This window comes from Carassius auratus, unplaced genomic scaffold, assembly GCF_003368295.1.
Source record: "Carassius auratus strain Wakin unplaced genomic scaffold, ASM336829v1 scaf_tig00000147, whole genome shotgun sequence".
Classification (NCBI taxonomy): domain Eukaryota; kingdom Metazoa; phylum Chordata; class Actinopteri; order Cypriniformes; family Cyprinidae; genus Carassius; species Carassius auratus.
In genome coordinates, this window is record NW_020523281.1 from 1,638 (window position 1) to 28,609 (window position 26,972).

The 26,972-nt window shown below is 35.8% G+C and overlaps 1 protein-coding gene across 2 annotated transcripts; it reads right to left on the minus strand.

The window, feature by feature from the left end:
• Positions 1 to 969: 969 nt before the first annotated feature.
• Positions 970 to 26,087, minus strand: LOC113068816 (protein-methionine sulfoxide oxidase mical2b-like). 2 transcript variants are annotated; one of them, XM_026241675.1, is made up of 19 exons: positions 25,721 to 26,086; positions 22,862 to 23,069; positions 21,942 to 22,058; positions 20,908 to 21,009; positions 16,918 to 17,073; positions 16,494 to 16,594; positions 14,966 to 15,223; positions 14,348 to 14,463; positions 14,123 to 14,249; positions 13,950 to 14,040; positions 13,020 to 13,167; positions 12,155 to 12,354; positions 10,471 to 10,577; positions 10,314 to 10,379; positions 10,105 to 10,236; positions 4,028 to 4,214; positions 3,852 to 3,916; positions 2,905 to 2,983; positions 970 to 1,208 (listed from the first exon to the last, which is right to left on the minus strand). In XM_026241675.1, the coding sequence occupies exons 1-19, from the start codon at positions 25,982 to 25,984 to the stop codon at positions 1,153 to 1,155; spliced, it is 2,580 nt and encodes an 859-aa protein (XP_026097460.1). In that variant the 5' UTR covers positions 25,985 to 26,086; the 3' UTR covers positions 970 to 1,152. The 2 variants fall into 2 exon arrangements, with proteins under 2 accessions (XP_026097460.1, XP_026097459.1); XM_026241674.1 differs by lacking the exons at positions 970 to 1,208; positions 2,905 to 2,983; positions 3,852 to 3,916; positions 4,028 to 4,214 and adding exons at positions 7,793 to 8,374; positions 8,574 to 8,690 and having other exon boundaries at positions 25,721 to 26,087.
• Between the last annotated feature and the right edge of the window lie 885 nt (positions 26,088 to 26,972).

Consider the following 26,972-nt stretch of genomic DNA (forward strand, 5'->3'; position numbering starts at 1 on the left):
TATGAGTTGACTCATGTCTGTTCTTAAAAATGGTGTAAAGACTGACATGTGATGTCTATCATTTAATAAGACATCTTGTTTTGTGAAAACTTGTATCTGAACTGAAAATCATGTCATTTTTATGGTTTAATGTGTTACCATAAATATTGCTTTACCCCGCTCATACACTATTTTATTTTTTCATAAACAACCTTAAATTGTTTTTAAAAAGTCTGCAGATACCCTGTGTAATTAAATTCCTTCCTTGATATTTGTGTTTTAAAAATTAAATTTGATTAACATTGTATTAAAAAAAAAATTATTTTTATGTGGACTAGTTAAATTTATTTTGGTTTACCAAAATCTGAAGAGTGCCTGCCCGAAGCACTACTAGGGATTTGGAAATTTTGCGAGCCCTCTTATAGTAAGGAAAATTCTAAAATAATTTATAGATTTTTTTTATCTATATATGTAATTTTAACAGAACATGGTGGTTAAAAATTGGCACAGACTTTTTGTTTAATGATTATTCTGTATTATTTGAGTTCAAATTAGGAGGCAGTACAGTCACCTTCAAAAAAGCAGATAAAAGGACAGGATAGAAAAGACCAAAAGAACCAAGTTCAGTCAGACTATACAAGAATTCAGACATAATTTAAAATGGGTCTGATGTATGCACTAAAAATTGTAATAAAAAAATGGTTTGTTGTAGTTCCAATGCTTTTCAAACGTGGGATGTGAAGTTAAATAGTGTGAAAAGTGAAAACACAAAAAAGGGAGAGGGTTACATTTGTATATTTTGGGTGTGATGTATTGGCACAGAATTATTTTTTTAAGCCTATAATGAAAAATTGTTAGTTGTGTTGCATTTCATATTATCAGCTTGGTAGTAAACATTTGTATAGAATGTTTCATCATTGCATTGATGAATACAAATGCTTCTTTGCTGGGGGTTACACAGGAAGCTCAGTGAATCGACTGACAAAAAAAAGCAGAAACAAATTTTTAGATTTAAAAATGAATTTATTTTATGCGTACAGGCTTTAAATATAATATAATTTAAGAGAGACAGTCTTTCATTGTGAAATATACAAAGAAATATAGTAAGCGAAAAACAATCCTTTAAAAATTGGGCAAAAACTAAGTCTTCTTATTAGATGACTTCAGTTTGTTTTAGGAAAAGGAACAAGAGAGTGCTCTTACATGGGATTGGGATAGTAAAGCAGCCTCTGCAACAGAGAGGACCAACATGGAGAGAAACAAGAAGGGAGGTTACTTTACGGGACACCGTGTACTAGAAAAACGGGTGCATTCAAATAGCATGCTGTGATAGTCAAGCGTTCAAGTGCACTTCTGTTAGTGTGTTAGCTCTGGGAAACAAACAAACGCAATGCTGTCTGTCGGTAAAGGACTATGATGATGTTTGTGATGTCTCATAAGAAATATTCATACATTAGACCCATGCTGCATGCATTCACAATAATGGGGTTAATATTATAGTTGAGGGATATGCAGTGCAAAGCGAAACAACCAGATCACCTGACCCATGCAGGCCAATCGAGTTCCTGCTCTCACGGTTCAGCCAATCAAGGGTTGGAGCATTGGAAACTTGAAACAGACTATGTATGAATGTAGAGAAGGATGGGAAGAATGAAAATGAAAAGAAAAAAGGAAATTGAGAGAGAAATTGCACTAAAGTCAAGGGTGGATTTTCCAGAACTATAATTATGCATGTTCAGTACACTTAAACACTGATAAAACAGTGCAAGAAAAAACCCCAAACAGACCATTTTTAAAGCTTTACACCACACATTTAGTAGAATGTTTGGACACTGACTGATTAAACAATTGGAGGTACACTATTCATGGTGATCCCAAAGGACGTTTCCATCACTTTTACATTAGAAATCAATGCAGAATATGATGCATTTCACCAATAAAGACTAATTGCATTACATAAAAAAAAACAAAAAAAACAAAACAAAAAAAAAACACAATTTTGGTTATAAGCTACATCTAGATACCCCAAAAGGCAGTGAACTACAAAATTGCTGAACATTTCAATAATAAAAAAAGAAGCCTATCATATTTTCTAAATAAAGTTGTCAAAATGCATTTCAATAACTTTTGGCCATTCCTTAACGCTGCATTCACGCCAGCCGCAGCTTCAGGCAGTTAGGATAAAGCAGCACAACCCTTCTCAGTAAAGTGCTCTTAGTTTATCAGCTTTGGGTCTTACATTTTCAATCAGAAGAATATTTACGAACACTGAATATTTCTTAAACCCGAAGGGCCATAGCTGCGTCTTAAAGGGACGGTTCACCCAAAATAATGATAATTTCATCATTTACTCTCATAAACCTCTATGACTTACTTCCATCTGCAAAATATAACCGAAAAAAGTCAGTGATACAGGTTTGGAATGAAGCGAGGCTGAGTAAATGATTTGTTATTTTGGCAGAACTGTTTCTTTAAGTCGTCTAAAATTCAGCTTCTCATACAAATCACATAACACTGTTAGAAGTACCAAGAAATAACCTTTAAGCAATAAACTAAGCATTTCAGTGTAAGGGACAGAGTTTAAAAGACCCCATCCCTCGTCAATCTAGCAGTACCGAGGACCCTTTAATACAGCTGGGAGCCCCCGGTACGGCTCGACTGACTCCATCATGCTCACTGGGGAGGGAGCGATGGCCTCTCGGCTCATCTGGCCCGTCATCTCATGCAGCACGTACATGAAGGGCACACCCAGACTTAGGAGCTCATAAAGGAATACATAGTCCTCCTGGCGCTCTCTGATGTGTAGTGCTACGGCCCGGGCCGCCTTATACATCCAGCATGCAAGCTGGCGGGGCGTACCGAACAGTGCGCGGCCCACGGGCAGTGGCCAGTGAAGACTTTTCCTAAATAGGGAAGTCAGGGTACCTGAGGACAGGCCGCGGAGGCCGTCTGTGGCCGTGTAATCAGAACTAGCGCTGGACGAGGGTCTGCCAACTCCATTGATCTGTGGGGACATAATAATGATCACATAAAGAAAACGGACATTTACAACACACTAAAAGTTGCTTCTAATGTATATATCAAATGTGCATAGGGTATTGCAAGTAGATTGACCATACACAGATATACTGTATATATTATTGATATAATAATAATAATAAATAATTATATTACTAAAAATAATTATATATAATAATATAATAAATGACTAATAATTATTAAACGATCTAGATTATCTAAATTATTAATTAATATTAATGAATATTACTATTATTAATGTTATCACTTGTATTATTTATCTTGATTATTATTATTATGAATAATAATATAATAAAACAACATCTATAACTAATAATTGTATTACTAATAACTAATTATATACTATTATAAATCTAAAAATAGCTTTAATTAAGTTAATGATCACTATTATTAGTTATATTAATACATTCTAATATTAATACATGACTAAATAATACAATTTATTCTGAAAAGTTAAAATCTAGATTATACTGATTATTAATAACCATAATAATTAAAAACACAACAACAACACCTATAACTAATTCTTATATTACTGTTAACTAATAATTATACTATTATAAATAATAAAAAATAGCTTTTACAATGAAGATTATAATAATATTAATAATGTGCTCACATTGTCAACAGTTCTGTATGCATTGTAATTAAATTACGATTAAATTCAAAATAAATTGTGCATCAGATGTAAATGAGAATAATTTACAAATGAGATTTTATTAAATCAATTATTACTGGTCCGTTGCAGCATTCTGAAGTCAAATGTTTTTGTGTAACGAATTCTAAACTGTATAATTGTCTGGTTTATAGGTTGGTATAATAAAATGTATTACCTCTCCTCTTCGATGCCTACTGCTGATTTTGTGCTGAGAAAAGTGCAGCTTGCAGTAAAAAGCGCCTGCAAGAAAAGGATGCAAGTAAATAATTTTTTCCATTCAATACTACATACTACATTTAATGGTCTAATAAGTACATTTGGCATTCTAAACACAATGTCACTCTGGCAAACCTTGGTTGGAGTCGAAAGCATGACCACCCAGACGCAACGTGCAACCACAGATGTTACAGCGGAAACACTCTCTGTGGAAGAAGCATCCCTCCGCACTGAGCCGCTCCATGATGTACACGCGCTTCTCACAGAAGTGACAGATGTCACTGCCGCCCAGACCCTGAGGAAACTCCTTCCGCATGCTGGTCTGAAACAGAGGGAAATTAAAATTGATCAGCTGTTTAAGTAAGAAAATTAGGGCAAAACCTGCTAGGAACCACAGTAAAATATCACAAGTTTAAGTTAGCAGGTCAGTGTTACACTGTGCAATCACACAAGATGAACAGGGCACAATATTAAAGTTAAACGGTCAATAAATCAATAAACCAATGAATCAATGCTTAAGCCAAAGAAACGAGCATTGTCCTGAAAAAAAAAAGGCTAAAAGCTTGTGCTTTGATTAGCAAGATAGAAATATATCACCACCCAAGATCATAACACGGACTACATCTTTGTTGGGAAAAATGAAAAACTTCTGTAGCCTGAAGAAATAGCCATCTCTTTTAAACATCATCTTGTTCCAGGACTCAAGGTGCTTACCAGCGAGAGGGTAAAAGGGTTGTTAGGTCTGTGATCGGTCTCATATAAGAAGGCCAGTGTAGCTGCTTTAACACCAATAGCAGAGGAAACCTTTCCCACAGTTCTCTGACAATCAGCAGTAAAGAAAGGAGAATAGAAAAAAGAAGAAATGTGGAAGAGATTGAAACCATAGTGGAGAATAATAAAGATGTGAAAGAGTAAGACAGTGGACCCTTTTTAAATACATTTTTACAGGATTTATTTGTATTCTTTTTCTTTAAGGTTCTCTCACATTAAAAGTTTTTTTTCAATAAGAAACTATTTCTATAGCCCTATTTAATAGATTTCCGCTAACTACAGAATATTTACAAGGAATATAATAATCAATGTTTTTTTTTATTGTACCAAATATGAAAGAAGTCTTAACTGCTTTATGAATGGCAAAACACCCAACACAGTTTATGACATGCAAGGTTAAGGCCAGTTTATTGTTATTGCTTCATTTTTATTCAGGCAGTATATAAATGCATGGTCACAGCATACAGTAGCTGCTTGAATACCTGTCTGGAGGCGTCAAGGCACTCTACACGTCTGATTTCAGAGTGATCTGTGTGCTTAACATGGTTCAGCTGTGTTTCTGAATCTTCACTGCACTAAAACCAATGGAAAATGCCTTTCAACATTACTTACAGATTGAGACATACATTTTTTTTTAATTCTGAAATGTGACTCAAACCACAGTCTGTATTTATGTAGTCTGAAACAGTACAGCTCCTCTAATTACTATTATTAGTATAATCACAATGTTTTACCTGCTTGTACTGGACTGAAGGAATAGGAGACAGATGACAGGAGAGAGTAGAGCATTCTGGGATAGCGTGAACTGAGAAAGCTTTAGAAGAAACAGCAGAAGAGCCTTTATCTGCCTGCGTCAGGAGAGCAAAGATAATGTGGAACAAAAGAAACAAAAAAAGAAAAGAAAATCACAGTCTGAAGATTATTCAGAAACTAAACACTGTAAGATGACAGAAGGGAAGGACAGACATGAATCAGTAATAATAATAATACAATACTATTAATAATAAATAGATTATTATTATTATTATTATTATTATTATTATAGCTAATACTGAAATAGCATTATTTTAAATATTTATCGTTATAATAAATAAAATACTTCTGCTAACAATAATAAATATTAAAACAATATTAGTGTAGTTGATATTAAAATATTAATGTTTTATATTCAATAATAATGTAATTAATAAATAAAATAAGGAATATTTTATTATAAAGAAATAAAATACTACTACTACAAATATAATAGTTATTTTTGTTATTATTTGTTATTGCTATTAGTGTAGCTAATATTGAAATATTAATACAGTTTTAAATTAAATAGTGATAAATATAAATTAAATCAGTACTACGAAATATAATACAATTATAATAATATTTGTGTTTTAATAATATTTTATAATATTCTAATAGAATAATAAATTAAAAAATCAGTTATGAATAATTACAATAATCATATTGGTCAAACACCATGAGGGATCTCAGTCTCACTATAAGAGAGAATGAAAAAGAGAGAGAATGAATAACAGAAAGAGAGAACAGAGGACTACATTCAGCAAAGTGGCAAACCACAATTTGACTTATTTTATGCGTTCCTGGTTAGTTCTGCTGAAATCAACAAACAAACAAACTGTTCTGCATTTCTTCTGCCTCGGTTGATGCATTAAATTATACAAGTCAGGATGAAAAAGAAAAGGTCCCTCTGAATAAAGACAGAGGTCACCAATGTTAGCATATTTAAGTCCTTGTTCCTCTGAAGTCCTTTCAAGGGAAAATCCCCTGTGAGGTCAAGTAAGGACAAACAAACTTTGCAAAAACCGTCTAAGATAAAAAGTCATTGATATTGAGGTTATTTTCTGACCAAAAACCAAAACACACCACACAGAGCTTGTGAAAACACAGTAAACCAGCTGCTGAAGTTTTGTGAGCACACAGCAAGCAGGGCAGTACCATGATGCTCTAGTATTATGAATGCAATCCAAAAACAAGTCTTTGCTTTTCACCTGAGGATGAAGTGGTTTGCCAGTGAACAAGCAGCTCAGTTGCTGAGCTCGGTCTTTAATGCTCTTTTTGTTGAACGGTCTAGTAATTTCAGCCTGCACTTTTCTCTGCAAAGTATTCAATATTCAAAAGGCAAAAGAGACAGAAAGCATCACAAGAGCTAAAGGAAATAAAACCATGACTGTCTGTAGCAGTAAAGGCCCCAATATACTCAGAAGAAAGTTCTTTTTCATTCTTCGTTTTCGGGTAAAACGAAGTTTGAAATACGCGAGCAGTGGTATACCGTCATCAAACATCACTGATGAATGCAACGTTTATATGAATATGTAAAAACCAGCTGCGCGTTTTCCTCTCAGTAACAAAATACACAAAAATGTATTAAAAGCATCTGCTCACAGCAACATGGGTATGTTTGCATGAGCTCTGCAAATAAGTACTCACGTGAAGTCACGTGAAAGTAGGTGTGTGCTGAGGCTCCGCCTTCTATGATGGAGTTGTCACGGACCAATGGTAGTATAAAGGTGTTTTGCAGCCAGAGCTAATTATTTCTGGAATGTTTGCTTTGGCAAGATGTTTCGAACTTCCAAAACGAACACACACACACACACAAAAACTTAGTTTTGGCAGGCTTTTGTTTGAAATGACATCCCATTAGTTCATTCTTCGATTTTGCTTTAAGAATATCGGGGCCTTTACAATAAGTTTACGGGAAGTTTACAATAATCAATGTCAAATATTCATGCTTGGCATGCATGCTCAAAAGATACAGAGTCTGTTCTGTCCAGAGTAGTTAAAAAAAAGAGAAATGACAGCATTAATATTAATATAATTTGAATTTTAACCTAAAAATTATGCAAAAAAGTAATTATTGTTGGAGTAATAATCAAATATTTTATTTTAAAGGGCCATGAAATAAGAAATCTAAATTCCCTTGATCTTTTGACATATGAGGTCATTGTACTATAAAAAAAATCCTGCAATTTTCAGGAAAAAAAACATCTTATATTGAAGCCAATCTGCTGAAGCAATCGTTTACTTTCGAGTTTAAAATCCTCCGCGCCTATTCAAACAGAGCTTTCTGATGAGGGGGCTCGAAACAGGACAGAAAATAGCACATTACTTGTGAATCATGAGGTTTTTTTTTTTTTTTTATCTTGATAAGTCTGCCATAGCGAACAGTGCAAATAAATAAAAATGGCAGTTCATGACTTCTTTAAAATTAATTTTATGTATTGTCCAGAAAACATTAGAAGCAATTATTTAGAGTGCATGCAAAACTCATGCTGAGAATGTTATTCTTGGTTACTATGCTGTTGCTGAGGTGTTTAAGATTGCCCTATTTTAGAAATGCAATGAGTTTGATTGATGCATCACACCATTCACCTGACTGACTTCCTCTTCCAGCTTCTGTTGGCACTGAAACATGGTGCTCAGGGCTGGTGTGAAGGATGGGACTGAATCTGAGGGGTCTGCCGTCAGTGAATCCAACTGAAGCACTTTGAAGGGAATATGAGGAGATCTGGGACGGGACTCACTGCTTTGATAACTTGAGGGAATTTCAGTTAGCTGGGGACTATGGTGAATGCCAGTGTTTTTGTGGTTGGACTGGATTTCTTTGTGGCCGTGACTGGACAGGATTTGTAAACGGTGGTCAGAATGATGGGTCTCATTCCTCGTGTGAGATTCCAGCAGTCTAAGATATGTAGAAGGCTGAAAGAAAATGTAACTTCATTTTTTTAATAAATAATCTTAAGTCTATAAAATAGCCTTAAATAGTCTTAAAAAGAAAGTGTCTAAATTCAAACTTGACTGTCACGTTAGTAGTGGACACATATGCTGGAATCAATACACTGCATGAGATTGTGGGTGATGTGTAATGACAGATCTAGAATATTACTACGGAGCGTACCTGCCGTTTTGGTTTGGGAGGTGGGGGAGGAAGGGGTGCGGGCTGGCTCTTAGGTTTGGCAAAACGTGGGTTTTCTGTCATGTCCAGAGTTACGGGTTTGTCAGTCTCCGATTCAGACTAGTTTCGGTAACATTGCACCCGGGGAGATAGAAAGAAAAAGAAAATGCAGAAAGAATCAGGACGGAAAGAAAGAGAAAATCAGAGGAAAGCTAGAAAAGCCACAGAAAAAAGGAAAGTAAATGTAAGAGCAGAACAACTGTATGGAAAAGCATTAAATGCTTAAAAGCACACACTGGCTTATAAATCAACAACTCGACAGTACTTCATTAACCATTCATATTCAGTTATAGAGTATTAACACTCCACGAGTGACCTACATCCTTTAAGCCTATAACTGAGCAGCCAGACCATTTAAAGACCACTGCTAATCTCAAAAAGGAAAGCTTGCAGAAAAAAAACCCAGCAGGAGGACTGTGAAAATAAATAAATAAAAATTCACAATTACACTGCATTGAGGGATTACAAATAAAGACTCATTCTTCTGATTTCAACTTTTTTCTGTAAATAATACTAGACATACTTCCTGAAGATCTAGATCTGTTTCAAACCTACATAAAATTTGTGCCCAGAACAATAGAAATGTTATTTGTTTTTATTGACTGGTTCATGTGGTTAGTTTAGGCTTAGTTAGCTATCTTAGTTTTCTAAAAATGGCTAGCAAAACATTTGTCATTTTAAGTGTTACCAATTAGTCACTGGTAATACTTTACAATAAAGTTTAACTCGATAACATTTAATAAACTACATTTTAATATACTTTATAATTAAACTATGGTTCATATATTTCATTTATTAATTGATTATTATGAAAGTTTTTGTAATCTATAAATATACAACCGTTATTCATGTAAACTCATAATAAATTCATATATGTTAATTTATACCTGAATTATATAATAATAAAAATTGTATACTGAGAAATAACATTAATTTAGATTAATGCGGTAAAAGAAAATTGTAGTTAATTTGTTATACTTAATGCAATAACCATTGTTAACAAAGTCAACCTATTTCTACCAACAAACCACCAAAAATAAATTTCACACTCACAGTCACAGCATTAATCTTACACTTTCTTCTTTGACAAACAAAAATCATGTTTTGAAATGCACTGTCATGCATCCAAATGGAAATATTCTGCATCTGATGAAGCAGCGGATTTACTTTCGCTGCACAAAGACTGGTATTGATTCAGGATTACAGACACGGTTCACGATCTGGATTAGATCAGAGATCCCTGCTGCTCGTTCTACTGACTCCAGAGTATCAGTACCACATGAGCAGTTTACAGACTATGTTTCTGAAATACTAAAAACACCAATTACAAAACACAAAGAGGCTCAATGTACATCCTTTTATCTTTTCAGCAGCTAAGGCTTTAGGGGATTGTAAGGATCATCGATGTAGTAATGTCTCCTGATGGCCACTAGCTGCTTTAAAAAAAAAAAAAAAAAAAAGAGTGGAGCCGTACCTGTTTGCGCACTCCACAGCTTGGTGCATTCTCCTCAAACCTGGCCAGCAGTTGAGTCGCCATGGAGCGCACCTTATTTTCCTTCTGTTCCTCTTTCTCACCTACAGGGGGAGCACTCTGATTGGGCATTAGCTGAGGAAAGAAATGGGTCAATTAGAGAAAGCAATGCACTAAACAGTGGATGTGTAGAAAAAAAAAGGTTAACATACCTCCTCCAGATGACTCCTGGCCTTCTTCCTCTTTTTGTTGTCATAGTCTTCCAGCATTTTATCAACCTTGGGATACAGAAGTGGTAGTGTTTTACATTAATAGGTTTAGCTGTTGGCTCAGTTTATATTAGTTGAATAAATAGGACAAAAATGCTACCTTTGGGATTCTCTTCCGAGGCAGTGCTTGATTTATTGAGTTGTAAAGAGAGTTTGTGGTCTTTGATGAATAGTTTTCATTATTTGCACCAGTTTCTTTGGGCACACCTGCAAACATAACACAAAACTATTGTTTTGAATCATACTCCGGTGTGCAAATGAACAGGAAATTCAATAATTCTTTATATTATAAATTAAACATTAAATATATATTTAAAAATAATAATAATAATGATATAATATATTAATATAATATAATAAAATAATAATAATAGTAGTATTAATTTGAATGTAATATATGAAGTATATAATATACAAATTGTGAATTATAAAATTCATAATTTAACATCCATAATTAACTATTATATAAACTGTTTAGTTCTAATAATCTTAGCAGCATTAAAACTGCAATATAAATATAACACAAAATATTTTTTTTCAATTTACATTACCAGTGTTTCCCATACATTGATTTATTTGTGGCGGCCCACCACAATATCAACACTGACCGCCACAAATAGATTTTCCCAAAGGCTTTCACTATTTGACTTTATTGAATAACGCACTGCACATTTCCAAATCAAAACTTGTTTACAGCCGTTACCGGGGAAACCGCTGTTTCTGCCTCTCCAAAAGCACCTCCTGCTGGCAGAGAATGAATTTGCAGCAACATGTGTTTTTCCTGAGGCTTTTTGAAATATTGTTAATGTCGATATCGGAATTATATTGTATCGACCAAAATTTAAGAAATATATTGTGATATAAATTTTGGCCATATTGTCCAGCCCTAATACTAACCTAAATTAAAAAAAATGTATAGTAAAATAAATAAAACTCAAGCTCACTGAAGATGAGTAAACAGTCAGTTTAAAAAATATATATATATATTAAGACACTTATAACAAGCAATAGGACAAAAAAAAAAAACTACAGTAGAACAAATAAATATATGCTACATACATTGTATAAAGTGATCAAACAAAAAAAACACTGCATATTCTTCATTGTGTAAATTAAATATAGATTTCTTCTAATTAAAGTTACACAAGTGATTTAGTTAAGAGCAGTGAGAAATCTCTCTTTTTTTATTGTTTGACGTGCATGAATTACAGACAGCAGGAATATTCCAGACTGCTGGCACTTTAAGAGCTGCCCGTATCCAATATACTTCTACACCTTTTCTTTCTCAGCTGTTTGTTTTCATCCAAGACCTAAATTACTTTGTTCATGAGGATACTTCCAAAGATGGGCATTTTGACGCATATAAGTGTCTGTATTTAACAGTTCAAGGCCTATAAATCGGCAAAAATAACCCACGCTCTATGATCACAAATCTTCACTGCTTACAGTCAAATACTGTAAGTTCTCATTCGCTGCTGATTGGGTTTCAATGGCTTAAAAATCACTTGTTTTTAAACGACAATGTTAAATGACAATGCGTGAAAAATATAAGCTTTCATGACTACGTGGCACAGCAATGTCATATAAGTGTTTAACAGCGATAGAGACAACAATCTAAAATCTGTACTGGTTGACAAATTTCTACAGGTATATCCTAAGTACATTTATGACAAAGTAGTTTAGACTTCAGAATTATACTTCATGACTGATGCAACCAAATTAAGACTTTCAAACTTCATTTGTTATTTTTTTTATTGAAGGTACAACAGTATGGAAAGCTCTACCTGTGATGGATTGAGGAGAGTTGCGGAACATCTCGTGAAATTTGGAGAGGTAGAGCACCATAATGAGCTTGTCTGGCCCCTGTTCCGCATTCATTTCCTTTCCTGTGGTGACTGGCTGGATTCCAAACTCCCTCTCTGCCACGTCAAATGCCAACTGGTTGTTTTTAGCGCAATCAGCCTCGTTCAGGGAGTCAAAATCACTGAAGGAAGAAATAAAGATAGGCAGAGAAAATGGCAGATCAAATGAGGGAAAACAGGGGCAAGGAAGTCCTTATCAGGTCTGGATGCCATTCCACTGCACTGACAATCTGTGTTCATGCAATCTATATCCTTGGTGATACATAATATTTGTCAAAAACCCTCTCACAGAATGGTGTGATGACTGGACGAGCTGATTTATAATGAGTCACATCTCACCGACACATTTTCTTTCACATCCAGAAGGGAAAGCTAAATTTATGACCAAGATTGATGAAAAAATGAGCGGAAATGATGATGTGATTGCCGATGTAAATCATGATGCAACCTCTAAAGAGTCAGGGCAGGACATGTGCATGTTTTTCTTCCTCTTTCTTTCGGTCAAATTAATGTTTCACCCCCCTCTTGGTCCCTTTTGATACATTCATCTTATTGAAGTGAACTGAACTACTTTCAATAAGCTGCAGGAAAGAAAAGTTGAAATATCAACGCTATTGTCCTTTAGTAAAAGCAAACAAATTATACAAATGACTTAGGGAAGGAGGTACCATCACACGTGTTAGATCAAAGAGCCACCAAATAATGGAGCATTTGTCAAACCGTATGAGGGTGCGATCATGGGACTGAATGGAAATGATAGCCAGTTTGTGTGTGAGATCTCGCTCACATGAGGTCCGGCCGCTGACGGTGAATGAGGGCGCACAGAGCCAGGCCGCTCCTCCAGGAGGTTGTAAGGTCAGACACATCCACTCCCCTGTAGCCCTGAGTCTGCTTCTGACACCACTGCAGCAGCCGGCCGGGACGCACCTCTGACTCTGAAATCAATACGTACCTTTAAGTAATAAGTATCATTAGGAGAATTACACAGAAAAAATGTCTTGTAATCCAATATACATGTATTCTCATAGAGAGAGAGAGAGAGAGAGAGAGAGAGACACAGTCTTCAAACAACACGAGCGCTGTCTTGCTCTCTCTCCCTCGCGCATATTACACCCCATTTTTGTTTGTAAGAAAAAATTTGATTAGATTTCATATCGCAATATAGATCGCAGAAAAATAAAATATCGCAATGTCATTTTTTCCCAATATCGTGCAGCCCTAATGAATATTTATACATATATATATTCATTCATCTCATTACAGTGTGAGTTATAAGATTCAGTAAAAGTCCACGTACACTTTTGTAGACCCTTTCGACAAGTAACATGATCCTGTTTTTTTAGTAGAGGGTGTGGAAATCTTTGTTCTTGTGAGGCCACATCCAGTTGAGCCAGTATAAAACAAATATGGATCTTGTGGCATCGCTACATCATAGTTTCTAATTGTAGTGTAATGCAACTGAATGAGATTTTGAGAGTCATTTTTCAATATGGAGATTTATAAAGAGTCAAGAGTTACATGGTCAAGGGGAACTTGCCAGGGGAATCATTAACTGATATTCCTTTCTTTTCTCATAAATTGTAAGTGTAAATGCAGAATTAAGACAAAATAGCAGGGATTGATTGTGATTGTAGTCCCTGAAAGGACTGTTGCAACAGAACAGAATCAGGCAGTCACATCTACTGCCATATTCGTAAGACACAAATTTTGAATCTACCTCTTGTGGAGATGTTTACGGATGTGCGTGTGGGTCCACTGCGCTCCTGAAAACTCAAGCTCTGCTCGCCGTTAATGTACAGATGCCGCACCTGAGACAGGAAGTTTAGCATTTACAGAAGGAAGACAGATGCATATAGATCTATGTATAGTGAAAATGTGTGTCAGTATCACCTGATGTGGTCGTACGCAGGTGGAGTTGAGGTTGGGGTAGCGTGTGGCTGGGTCTATGGTGTACTGCTCAAAGTTTTTGGAGATGTTTTCTGCGGTCGTCTGAGGCAGCAGCCTGTAGATGCTCTCCCTATAATAAACAAACAGTGAGGACATTAGGTCATGACAAACTAATTATTAAAAAACATGACAAAATATGTTTCATTGGTTGATGGAGTGTGTTCACACCTCTCTGACAGAAGATCAAGGGGTTCTTTGCCCTGAGCCCACCCCTTTATCATCCATGCTGTGTCAAAGGCAGCCAGAAACCCTCGAGCACATCCTGTCCCCATGGGCCAGAAAGGCTAGTAGAGACCAATGAGTCAAACAGAAAAACACTGCATGTTTACAGGGCATTCTAAACAAAATGCTGTACAGTCAAGAGGCATGTTGAAATAATCAGGAATTTTTTAACCTAAAGTAAACTATCTTTTCCTGTGTGTAATTTTAGACATACTGTGGGGTCAAAGCGTTCAAGATGCTGATTAAAAATCAAGGATTAAATTTTTTTCACACCACAAAATATGGAAATTTTTGAATGTAAAAAAAAAAAAAAAAAAAAAAAAAGAGGTTTCAAAATGAATAAATATTTTCGTTTTATGCAGCTTAAAAGCTGCTGTTATTAAAGCAAAAGATAAAGATATCCTAAAATGTATATGTTAGTCTTACTAACTGTCATGATAACATACAATACATAATTATTTCAGACATATATAAAAATACAATTGTTTTTTCTTTTTTCTAAATAAATTATAAAAAGTGATCAAATTTAAAATGTAACTAGATATGGCATATGATGACACCCACCTCTAGAAGACTATCTCCAACCAGCGCCACCAGCATCTGACGGCCGTTCTTCTCCCTCACAAGCGCAGCGTTCTCTGAGGCGTACATGCAGGTGAAGTCAAACATGGCTACATCTGGCTGGCTGTAGTGGTTGATGGCATAATCCAAAGAGGGAAGCTGGTAGTTTGTGGCAAAATCTGCAGCCTCCCGGGCGTATGAGAGCAAAGCTTCTTGGTTTACGTTGTCGCTCGCCAACAGCCGCTCGGTCTCAATATAGTCCTGGCAAAGAAAAAAAAAACTGTTTTAAATGGAAAACCTACTCATGTCTGTCCTACATAGTTTTAAATGGAAAATTAAGCCAAATAAAATAACCGTATTTTCCGGACTATAAGTCACACTTTTTTTCATAGTTTGGCTGGTCATGCGACTTATAGTCAGGTGCAACTTATTTATCAAAATTAATTTGACATGAACCGAAAGAAATTAACCAAGGAAAATGAACCAATAGAAATCATTACCGTCTCTAGCCGCGATAGGGCGCTGAAAACATAGAGCGCCCTCTCGCGGCTGTAGACGGTAATGTTTTCTCTTGGATCTTGGTTCTAAATAAATGCGACTTATAGTCCAGTGCGACTTATATATATGTTTCTTTCCTCATCATGACGTATTTTTGGACTGATGCGACTTATACTCAGGTGCGACTTATAGTCAGAAAAATACGGTAGATTTGAAAATGTAAATTTCATATTTTTTTTATTTATTTAAAAAACAATTATGTTTTGAAATGTGCACATGCGCTACAATTGTTTAAAATAAAACCACTATTATTTTGTGAAATGTAATTAAGTATCTAAATACTTTTTAGGGCGACTGAGATAAGTTTAGATACACGTGCAGGATGTGAAGTAATCACAAACAATCCTGTCAAGGCATGTCCAAACAATAGGGCAAATTTGAACGCAACAAGTAGCTTAAAGTTAAGTGGATTTCACAGCAGCATCATCATCATTGTGTTGGAGCGATGAGCTGGGATTTTACAGTCTCCACTGTTAATACTGGGGCTGTTGTCCAAGGCTGTGAGAGTTTATTACTCCAGACAAACTCCAAAAGAGTTTCAATCACTGTAATATCCTGTATCATACTCTGAGAAAATATGTCTGACACAGACGCCAACATAAGGCTTCCTAATAGTTTCTTTTCACAATAAACACAACATAGTTCTCTCTAATGCTTTCAGAGAGCAAAATACTTTGAAATGTCTATCATAGGATGACTAATATTTGCCATAGGACACACAAAAGATTTTTTACACAATGGCGAGGACCATTTTTGTTATTGTTTGCCTATTAAGCTCATTATAATTATGAAAGACTAACTCTAATCTTAACCTTACCACTAAAAGAAAACATTGTCAAAAATGTAAAAAAGATTATTACATTACAAATGAAATGCAACTTAAACAGCACTACAACAAATACCATCATGATGTATACAAATGGATATACAAAAATCTATAAAATTACTAAATATTACTGAAATATTTACTCACATTGATGATCACACCCTTGTCCAGCAAGCTTTGTTTCTTTGCAGTCATGACAAAGTAGTGCGTGTTGTCCTTGTAATAGACAATGTTTTCCAGATCAATGCCTGTACAAAAGATAAATGAGGTCCATTAGCTTGGTTGTGCAACTATTTTAGTTGCTATTGTTTTATTAATCACTGTGTACAGTACAATGAATTAAGCTCTATTATTAAATTTGATGAGCATATTAAAGTTGGCATCTGTCTCAGAAGATGATCACAATCCAGTTTTGCTTACTTTAAAGGAGTGGAACCATTACACACTGATGCCAATAATGTGTTAAGATTTGTATTATGTGATTTGTATTTTAAAAACATTAAGGAACATGTCATTGTATTTAAAGAATGCAGCCAGATTTTGTTTCTGTCATGCAGGAGCTTCTCCACACCTGTCTCCTCCCTGAGCTCCAAGAAGAACTTCTGATTGAAGATGAAGGCCACTCCGCTGATCTCCTCCACTTTGGCCTCCGCTGTCGTGTTGCGATTGACAAAGTTTGCAGTGATAGCGATAGCTAGTTTCCCTCTGAACTCCTTTCTCTTGAAGCCTAGAGCAGAGAGCAACATAAAGTTGTGTTCAAAATTATTCAACCCCCTAGAGACTGCGGTACTTTACAAATACAAGCTTTTCTGAAGATCCAGGATCAAATAAAAATTGTATCTATAACAGTTCACTGGCATATTAAAAGTGATATTGTCAGTATATAATGTAATACTTTATTCAACCCCTATTCAACATTGCTGTTTTTAAATCACTTATTTGCATGGTGGGGAATAAAACAGTCTCAAAACACAATTAAACTTTTAGAAACTATTAAAAACAGAATTAGCTTGAGCTGTTACACATACAGTTAGCCCATGCATGTGTTGAAGTTGAGTAGCAAAAATGTCAACAGAGATCTCACAAAAGCTAAAGAGAATAAATATTGTAGTACTTTATAGAAAGACTAAGGCTACATGAAGATTTCCAAGACATTGAAAGTTCCTAGAGACACACCTCTCAGCCTTATTCCTTAGCTTAAATTGTGTTTTACCAGAAAATCTTTGAGGTTGTGGAAGAAAAAGCACAATATCATAAAATGTTTAATCAGAGCAACTGAGAAAAATCTGCAATGTTATTCCAAAGACTTGCAAGATGACCCGATGAAAGGAGGAAAACCATTTCAATGCAGTGGGTAAGAAGAACACTAGACAAGTATTGCCTTTATGTTGAGACATCTTGCAGAATACCACTCTTGATCAAGAAGAACAAATGACAACTTGAACTTGATAAAATACATTTGTGTAGACTTGTGGAGCTCTGGAGGAAGTTTTATGGAGTGATGACCAAACTGGAACTTTTTGGACCCAAAGATCAGCAGTATGTCTGCTGCAAAAAAGGCAAAGCTCATAAGCAGAAGAACACCATCTCCATCGTCAAACTTGGAGGTGGATCAGTCCTGTTATGGGATTTATTTACTATAGAAGGAAGTGGAAATCATGACTGTATGAAGGACATCATGGATTCTTTAAAGTATCAGGCCATTTTGACAAGAATTGTGATGCCTTTGGTGCAAAGACTGAAGCTGATGATCAATGCACTTTCCTGCAGGCCAGTCATACCAAAGTACACATCCAAATCTACTACTGCTTGGTTCAGGGATCAGTCATAGAATGTTGGCCTGTGCAAGTGGCCTGTTCAGTCTCCAGGCTTAATTCTCATTGCAAATATCTGGTTGAATTTGAAGAAAGCAGTGGCAATGTGAAAACCAAAGATTATCAGTGATCTGAAAGCTTTTTCAGGTGTGGAATGGGCCAAAACTGTAGTGGAGAGTTGACAGCAGCTTCTAAACACTTACAGACAGCGTTTATTGGTGATTTTAAAGAATAAAAGATTCTGCACAAAGGGGGTTGAATAATTTTGAACATGAATGTTTAGAGCCAATTCGAATGTTATGATTCATCAATGTTCCATTCTCAGAATAACTCAAAAGTATATTAACAAACTTTCTCTAATACTTTACTGATGACTTTGTTAAATTGATTTCATAAAATGTTATCCTCCACAGCAAATTGTCTTGCAAGTCAAGGGGGTTGAATAATTTTGAACACAACTGTAATGCTTTGCATTCGTGGCTTTTAATTTAGTGTTGATTGCTAACAGAAGCATCACTATTCTTATTGATCACACATAGCATTTGTTTTTGTTTTCTTTTTTCTTTTTGGAGTGTGCTATTACTTTTATATCTGATCCAGCTTTGTCACATTGCAAACTATAAAACATTTAACATGTTGATAACTGTACAGCAACAAGCATTCAGAACATATTGCCATCGTCTGTACAAATATAGTTTTAAACTAAATTTGAGATCAGACCATAAATAAGCTTTAGATATTTAACCTTGAATCAAAAAATAAAATCAAAATATATATATATTTGAGACAAGTATAAAATAAGATGCAAGGTACTTTAAAACAGTCAATATATAATAATAATAATAATAATAATAAAAAATCAATAGTAATTGCTAAGGCAGCTATATTTGCAAAAGTAAGAGACCTTTCAGGTTACGCTGACCTGTGCAAAACAAAAGCGTTTGCGCAACAAAAAAATTACACAATAGAGTCTTTGCACCTTTCTGTGTGATAAAAGAAACATCATACATTTACTTTTCATGGTAGCACATACACGAAGTGTTTGTTTACCACCAGTATCTCAAATGTAAAAAATGATAAACTATTCAATTGTCAAGCCTGGGTGTAATTTAGCACAGTACGGTTCAAAGGTTTCTTGATCTAACTTGGAGAGCCGATTAAAGTCTGATCTAGGATCTGTTTTCTGCTCAATGTCTAGAAGTCTAACTGTGTCAGCAGGAGGCCATGAAAGGAGTCCCGCTCCGTCCCTCCTGTAGTGAGTTAACAAACTTCCTGTCAAACACAAAGAGCTGACCCGTGTTCTCAAGGAATGAATGTAGGACAGACAGTTTTTGAAAATTGGAGTCACTGGGACAATTTTCTTGACTGAGTGAGCATGTTAAAGCCTTTTAGCAGGTTTATTATGCTTGAGAGACCAAATCTCATAAGATGAAAAGATTCCAGTCTGAAAGCACTAAATATGTGCATAGTGCATTTTTTTCTTCTTCTAGTAAATACCCAACAAATACTCAATTTTTAATTATCTATATTATAATGAACATATAATAATATTTGTTGCTATTATTGTCATCATCATCACAAAATAAACTAATAGTCAAAGATAGTCAAATAGATTAATAGTCAAAATAATGAGTAAATGCCCATGATAAAATCCAAGATATATAACGTTAATATATAATTGCTATTAATACACACACACATGAAATCTAGCACATTCTCTGGGAATAAAACCCTTGACCTTAGCCGGGTTTCCATCTAAAGTTGTGAATTCAACTTATGTGCAAAATTTGGATATCGCACAAAACATTTGGGAACAAGCACCATTTCCATCCAACGTGTCAAATAGAACAATATCATCAATTCATGATAAAATGGCACTTAGTATAGGAGAAGCTACTGAATATAAAATATCCATATATATAATAAATTACTTGCACCTCAGAACAAACAGACATAAAAATTAATGTGTTTATTGCTTTTGAAGGTGCTGTTTGGGAACGCAGTCGTTTAACAGTCCTCGGAGACAATTATACAGAAATACTTTGATGACAGACTTTGCTCGGGCATTTGAAAATAACCATATAACAACAATTCAGATGCAGTGGAACAAGATCGGTCCACTGGTTAGTCAGGATTTACTGTCCCATAGCGCAAAGCCACATAACTTTTTTTAATGGCGTTTAAAGCAATTTATTCAGCAAAATGCATTTAAATCTCCCATTATTCACATTAACCCTTTTTCGCACACGTCAAAAACCACCTCAAGCGATTGTAAAAACTTTTTTTGCGAATTGAGGCATTTTTATTCGAAATTCAGCGTTACCATCACTCGATTCTGATGCGATACTTTAAAATGTGCATAAAAGCAGGGTGATGGAAACCCAGCTATTGGCCATTGTTTGCAAATATATGCTGCCTTAGCAAACACTACATCTACTGATTTTAAAAGAAAAAAAACATTGACTGTTACCATCATGTTCTGCCAGCTGAGTTCTAGGAATATTTCAAGCAAGATTAATATGGATTCCTTCGAGAAAGTAATTTTTTTTTTACAAGGAGAATATGTTTGTTTAGAAGACATGATCATTTCATTACCAACAGAATTCCTTCCTTTACAAGAGGATAAAGTTAAGGCACACAGACACAGAAAAAAACATGTCTATTTCAAACCCAATCCATTTAGAAAGCATGCATGGTGAAATGGGAAATGGTATTTTTAGTTTTATGTCAACTAAATACTTGCTTACCATCAAGAGTGCTTCTCCTTCCATCTGCTCCAATTATCACATCAAAGTCATAGCCTGAGATGGGGTGATCGGCTGGCCGGACCTCTGCCCTCCATCCAGGCCCTAGAAGGCAGACACCTGGTCAGAGAGACTCAGAGGAAAACAAAATAACTTGGCCTTTCTTTTGTTTACAGCAGCTTTAAAAGTACAGTCAGCCGAGTGTGATAAACCACCCATGATGCCAACAATGCTTTTTTGACCAGCAATGCATAGCGGGAGAGGCGCTATAGACCCCAATAAACCCCTGACTTTATATATAGTACAGAACCGAGGGTTTATCATTTGCACAATGCAGACTGGTGAGTGCCACTGACGTGGAGGAACGACACAAATCTTCTCGGTATCAGTCATGTATGTGCGTCAAGGGTACATAGCGGTAAGGTGTCAATTTTCATGATCTTGTTTAACTCTGCTTTTGCTTCCGTAAATCCATTAGGATCTTGAAGTAGGAAGTTACAACAGTCCCTGGGCAAATTGACATTCAAGCATTGTTAGGCCCATTGTGGGTGTTATAACTACATAAAGACACTTTTAAAGAGAAAATTATGAGCATTCCCCAACTAGCTCTGTTAACTAGTCAAATAGGCTACAAGAAACATAGCCCAGAGTGTAAACAGTACATAAATATGAAAACCGGTTTACAGCTTCTTTCTGTCTGTGACCTCATTCCTAAACACACTGTCCTGTGTGTGTGGGGATATGCGTGTAGGGAGACTGGCAAAAGGGTGTGTAAATCCACCAAGAAATGACATAAGGTGAAAGGTAATGATTACCCAACGCTTTCCAGACCACATAAGTTGTAAAGAAAACAGTTGACAGGCTGTCTTGGACATATTTATAGTTATTTTATGGCTGTGCGGGATTATATGATATTGCCCTGGGTGTTTCATCTCAGGTCTATCAGGGTTCTTCATGGACAATAAATGGGAGCTAAGAGACACTGTGTTCAATGTAGTCCTCCTCAAAGCTTAATTTCATGATGATTGGCCAATTACCATCAGTGCCTTGGCCCTCAGGTGGCTCGAGAAGCTTGATAAACTCCACGCTGACGTGCACCTCAACCCCAACAATGAGAGCAATCTTTAACAGCATGAGTTGCAGCTGACGAATACCTGAAAATAGAAGGAAGTCTCCATCAGTTCCACTAGCAGGGAAACATTTATACGGTTCATTTTGTCATGTTCTGTTATTAAGGGTTTTGCTGGTGTTGGACACAAGGCTGTTACAATATTGTTGATATAGTATTTGTGAGGTTGAATCAAATGTGATGAGATTACAAAAAAAACTGGGTTCTGTTAAATTATAAATAAAATAAAACACAAAAATAGAACAAAAGCACAGATATAACAATAAAAACAAAATAGAAAAACAACAAAGTCTTAATGGCTGCTTGTACGAACATATAGCATGACCAATGCAGTCTGATTCATAAACGAATGGCACAAAGTCAAAAGGTATCAGTTCAAATATTTAGATATGCATGTATGCATATACACGTTGTGTAGCATGAACTTAAACTTTCAGATGGCAGACAGCCAGCCAGCCAGAATCTTTAAAGAGATAAACATGGAAAACGGCATTTGCATAATCCCAGCTGCTCTAAATGTTTTACATCTCTTTTGGTTGGGCTGGACTGGTCTCATCTCAGGGACCATAGAGAGGAACATATCAGATTTACAATAGGTTCAGTTGGCAGAACTTGAAAGAAAATGTACATTAGAGTGTCTGAAAATGATTTTCCGGCAAGCTCATATGCAAATGCATGTGATTGCGACATCTGCCAGGTTCCTATGGTGAAAGCATATCTTGTGTTCCTTTTATGTCATCTCTTAATTACTAGAAGGGATATCAGTGAAGAGGATCGTCAAAACTGTAACTAAACGTTTCTGGTTAGAAAAAAACTTATTTGACCTACTGATGTGGTCTATAGACCCAGCACAGAACTTTCCATAGAACTTTTTGGCTCCCAGGTTCCTGAGGTCATGGATGGTGTAAGGCCAAAGGTGAAGGACATTGTTCCTGGAAAAGGTGTCCCTCTTTTCAATCACCACGACCTTGGCGCCAAGCAAAGCCAGCTCTATGGCGGTCCGAAAGCCACAGGGACCGCCACCAATGATGAGACACTAGAAACAAACAAGTTTGGTATTATTTGAAGGACTTATTTTTTGGAGAGTGTCTTCAAATGGGAGCAAAGACTCACTTCAAACACGTTACCTTCCTGACCAATCAAAGCCAATCTGTGCATGCCCATTATTCTGGCACAATCAAATGGTTTTCACCTCCATACTTGTCACTTTTAAACCTAATCCATTCCAAACAAGTTATAATACAAGCCAGGACTACTCAGGGGATGTCTCTACTTGTCTCTCACAACAAAGCAGAGATTATGACTGTGGTTTCTGGGAAAAATATGACAAGCGTTATGGTTTAATTGACCTGATATGGTGTACTGTACAAACTGGCATACATAAAAGGCTGGTACAGAAGAGGTCATAAAGCAGCAAAAACACTTTAATCAGACTTTTATTACCTGTCATTAGACAGCAATGTGGTGTAACAGTGAGGAGAGAAGACAATATTGAACAAAATGAAGTGCGTCACTAACCTGTCGGTGTTCTATATGGAAAAACAATTTATGTCTTGTGATGTGTTTCGGTTAGCGCGAGAAAGATGCGAAAATGGATGCGGAGTAGGTGAAACAGAGGCTTTTCTGGCGATTACAACTAAAGCGAAGTCCAAGATGTGGAAAAGTTTTGGCCATGTTTATAATGAGAATAATGAGCCAGTGGGTTATATTGGTGGAAGCACCATCAGCGAGCGCAGGAATGCGCTGAAGCCATCTACAGTGGATTCAATAATTCTCCTCCACAAAAGCATGTAGGCCTAGCCTAATCTTGGTGAGTAAAGGTTTTTCAAATGATAACTAAATATTAATTGAGAATTAAATGCATAATGTAGTCAGAGTATATAGGCTAATGTTGGAATCATACTTTTATTAAAATTGTAGCTGCTAGTGGTGAAGCAAATCCGGCGGAGCAAAGCAATTCTTAATTCTGATATTGCAAAATAGTCATTTTAATTCAGAATATATCTTAATTTAATTTGTTTAGAAAGTCTCGTTTTTATTGGTGCATTGGCCTATTTATGGGCTAAATGATTGCTGAGATGTTACAGAGGACATATTTTATTTTTTTAATTCTAACTTCCAAGTGGCTTATAACATACGTTATATTGTTAAAACGTACAAATTACTTATTCTTGATAAAAGGAAAAAGAGCTGTGTGCGTGTGCACATTTGAATAATGTCGGGTTGTAAACAGGTTCGGGCTTTTTAAAAGCGGTCAATCAAAATGTACTTGTCGGGGTCGGGCTGAAATCTGTCAGGCTCGGGTCCTGTCAGGCCTAACTTTTAAGGCCCGATTACAGCTCTAACTAATACATTTAAGAGAATTAAGATTTTTCAGTTCAGCAATTTAGTAATCTTCTCCTTTGCACATTAACAACTTTAGTTTTGTCCAACCAAACAAACTGCTTTTACAGAAACCATAATCATTCTTTCTCTTGGTCTGACTGATGGTCCCAACTTCCTGTAAGATGAGTCAATGTCTCCATGCTTCCTGTTCCTGATCCCTGAGGAAGCCCTACCCTCACTGTGGGCTTCTATCTCTTTACATTTCTACTTTTATAGACACTCAGAAAGGCGTTTCTGTGCCAAAGCAGTGCTAACAGCAGCTGACCTGCATTCAAAAGCCAAGCTTGAGGAATAATTTCACAGCCTTTCAAGCATGGAAGACCACCAGGATAGAACGGTCTGAAAATGGGGCACGTCAGAGCACCAAGAGTCAAACAAAAGCACTGTAACAGCTAAGATTATCAACAACAAACTAGATTCAAGTCACTATTTATTTAAACCTTGCCCTCTGCATCCATTTAAAACACAAAAACAGTTCAGTGTCACTGATGTCATGACATAGTGACATCAAAACATGAACAAGAATCATTGACGACCCTGCTCAAGAGATCAGCATTTAATTCCTCTTAATCTGACACTTAACTGCAAAACAAATATTCCTTGAGTGTTCCAATTATTTCAACACCTTATTGTCCATAGTCAAAACCACGATGCAAAATCTGCTAAGAACAATCTCAACATGTAAGTGACCTGCGATTGACTTCCCTTGACTGTTCCCAAACTCCTACACAATAACACAGTGGTCTAGTTAATGCATAGCAGATTGTGACAGTAACCCCGAGTTTATAGTTAAACAAAAGATGACTTATTTCCCCATGCTAATACAATAAAACCAGCCCAAACACTTGGTTGCATGTAGCCACAACAAAAAGTAAGCCCAGATTAGCTTGCTATGTCACTCCAACATTGAGATTTTGCCATTCTCAAGAGTTAAATATAAATTCAAATATAAATATTGTAGAAACCTAATTTTCTGTAAAGTTTCTTTGCAACGATTTGTATCGTAAAAATCACTATACAATAAACTTGAATTGAATAAATAGAATGAACACAAGATGCAGTGCAAAACAGCCATTCGCAACTACAATCTCAGCCATTTTTATTACAAAAGTGATTTGACTAACAAATATGGATATGAAAATTAGTTGTTGTATGTGCGATTTAAATTCTCTTTAGTTATGCAAAAAATAGTGACATTTAGGTCAAGGAATCAATTGACGAAGCACCTTTATTTAAAGATTTTTTTGCTTCCCCCATGAAGCGTGAGATTTTAAGAACATGTCTAGAGCTCTACAGACTTACTTTGGTGTCCACGCAGGCTTTGCCCTTATTGTACTCCTTGTGGCTGGCTCTCTTGTCCAGTTTCCCCCAGAGGCCTTTGGCCTTCCAGTAGGTGACGGCAGCTTTCAGGCTGCTGTAGAAGTCCCTGTGGTCCGAGAGGTTCAGCTCCAGCTGCCTGCAGAGGATACTGAAGGCCTGCAGGGTGCCTTTACAGGTAGTGGCCTGCACAAAGTTCTCAAACAGCTGGCCAGCCTGAGATGTACGCTCGTCCTCAGTCTCCCCCATCTTCCTCTTTTATCTCACTCGTTCCCTCTGTTGACGATATTCAGTCAGGGGTTGGTTGGTGCAGGCATTCCTTTTCAAGACTACAGAAAGGAAAGGAAGAGAGCGTTTTATTTGTTTCTACACATGGACCAAAGTGCCATAAATTTCATTATCTGCAATTGACCATCCATATGGGGGAAAAAAAATGGGTATACAGAGCATTGAAATGAAATAAAAATGGTAGGCAGTTCACATCGCCTACATTCATTTACTGCTTTAGGGCTCTGATTGCAGCCTTTCAATGCTGTTTGTATAGAAAGGTCAATTACATCAATAAAACTGCACTGTTCTTATAAGAATTCGGGATATACACAACTACATAATTTCATAAAAAGTAGGGGTTTTAAAACTGGGATTAAATGGTTTTCCTGTGGCTCAAGTGGTAGAGCATTGCGTTAGTAGCGCAAGGTTGTGGGTTCGGTTCCCAGAGAACATGTAAGGTAAAAAATGTTAGCCTGGATGCACTGTAAGTCGCTTTGGATAAAAGTGTCTGCTAAATGCATAAATTTAAACTGAAAATGTAAATGATAAAAAAAATAAAAAATAAAAAATAAAAATAAAAAAATAATAATAATAATAATAATAATAATAATTTGGCATAATGCATAATACTCAATAGTAAATAATAATAAAAAAAAAAGAATACACAATACATTAAAAGTAAAAAGATCAATAAATATGTACAATTATGTATTTATTTGTATTAAGTATAAAAGTAAACCAAAAACGAATGACAAAAAAGCCAATTGTAAACAATTATTTAATTTGGATGTTTTTCAAAAATGACTTGAGAAATGTGGCGTCACATGCAAGGGGAATATTATATTTGGAATTTTGTTTGTTTGGTTGTAAGGATTAAAGAAGGGAAGAAATATTCAACAGCTGGAAAATTTGTCAACCATCCAAACTAATACCTAATAACAATGTGTAGGTACACAGCAATTTTTAG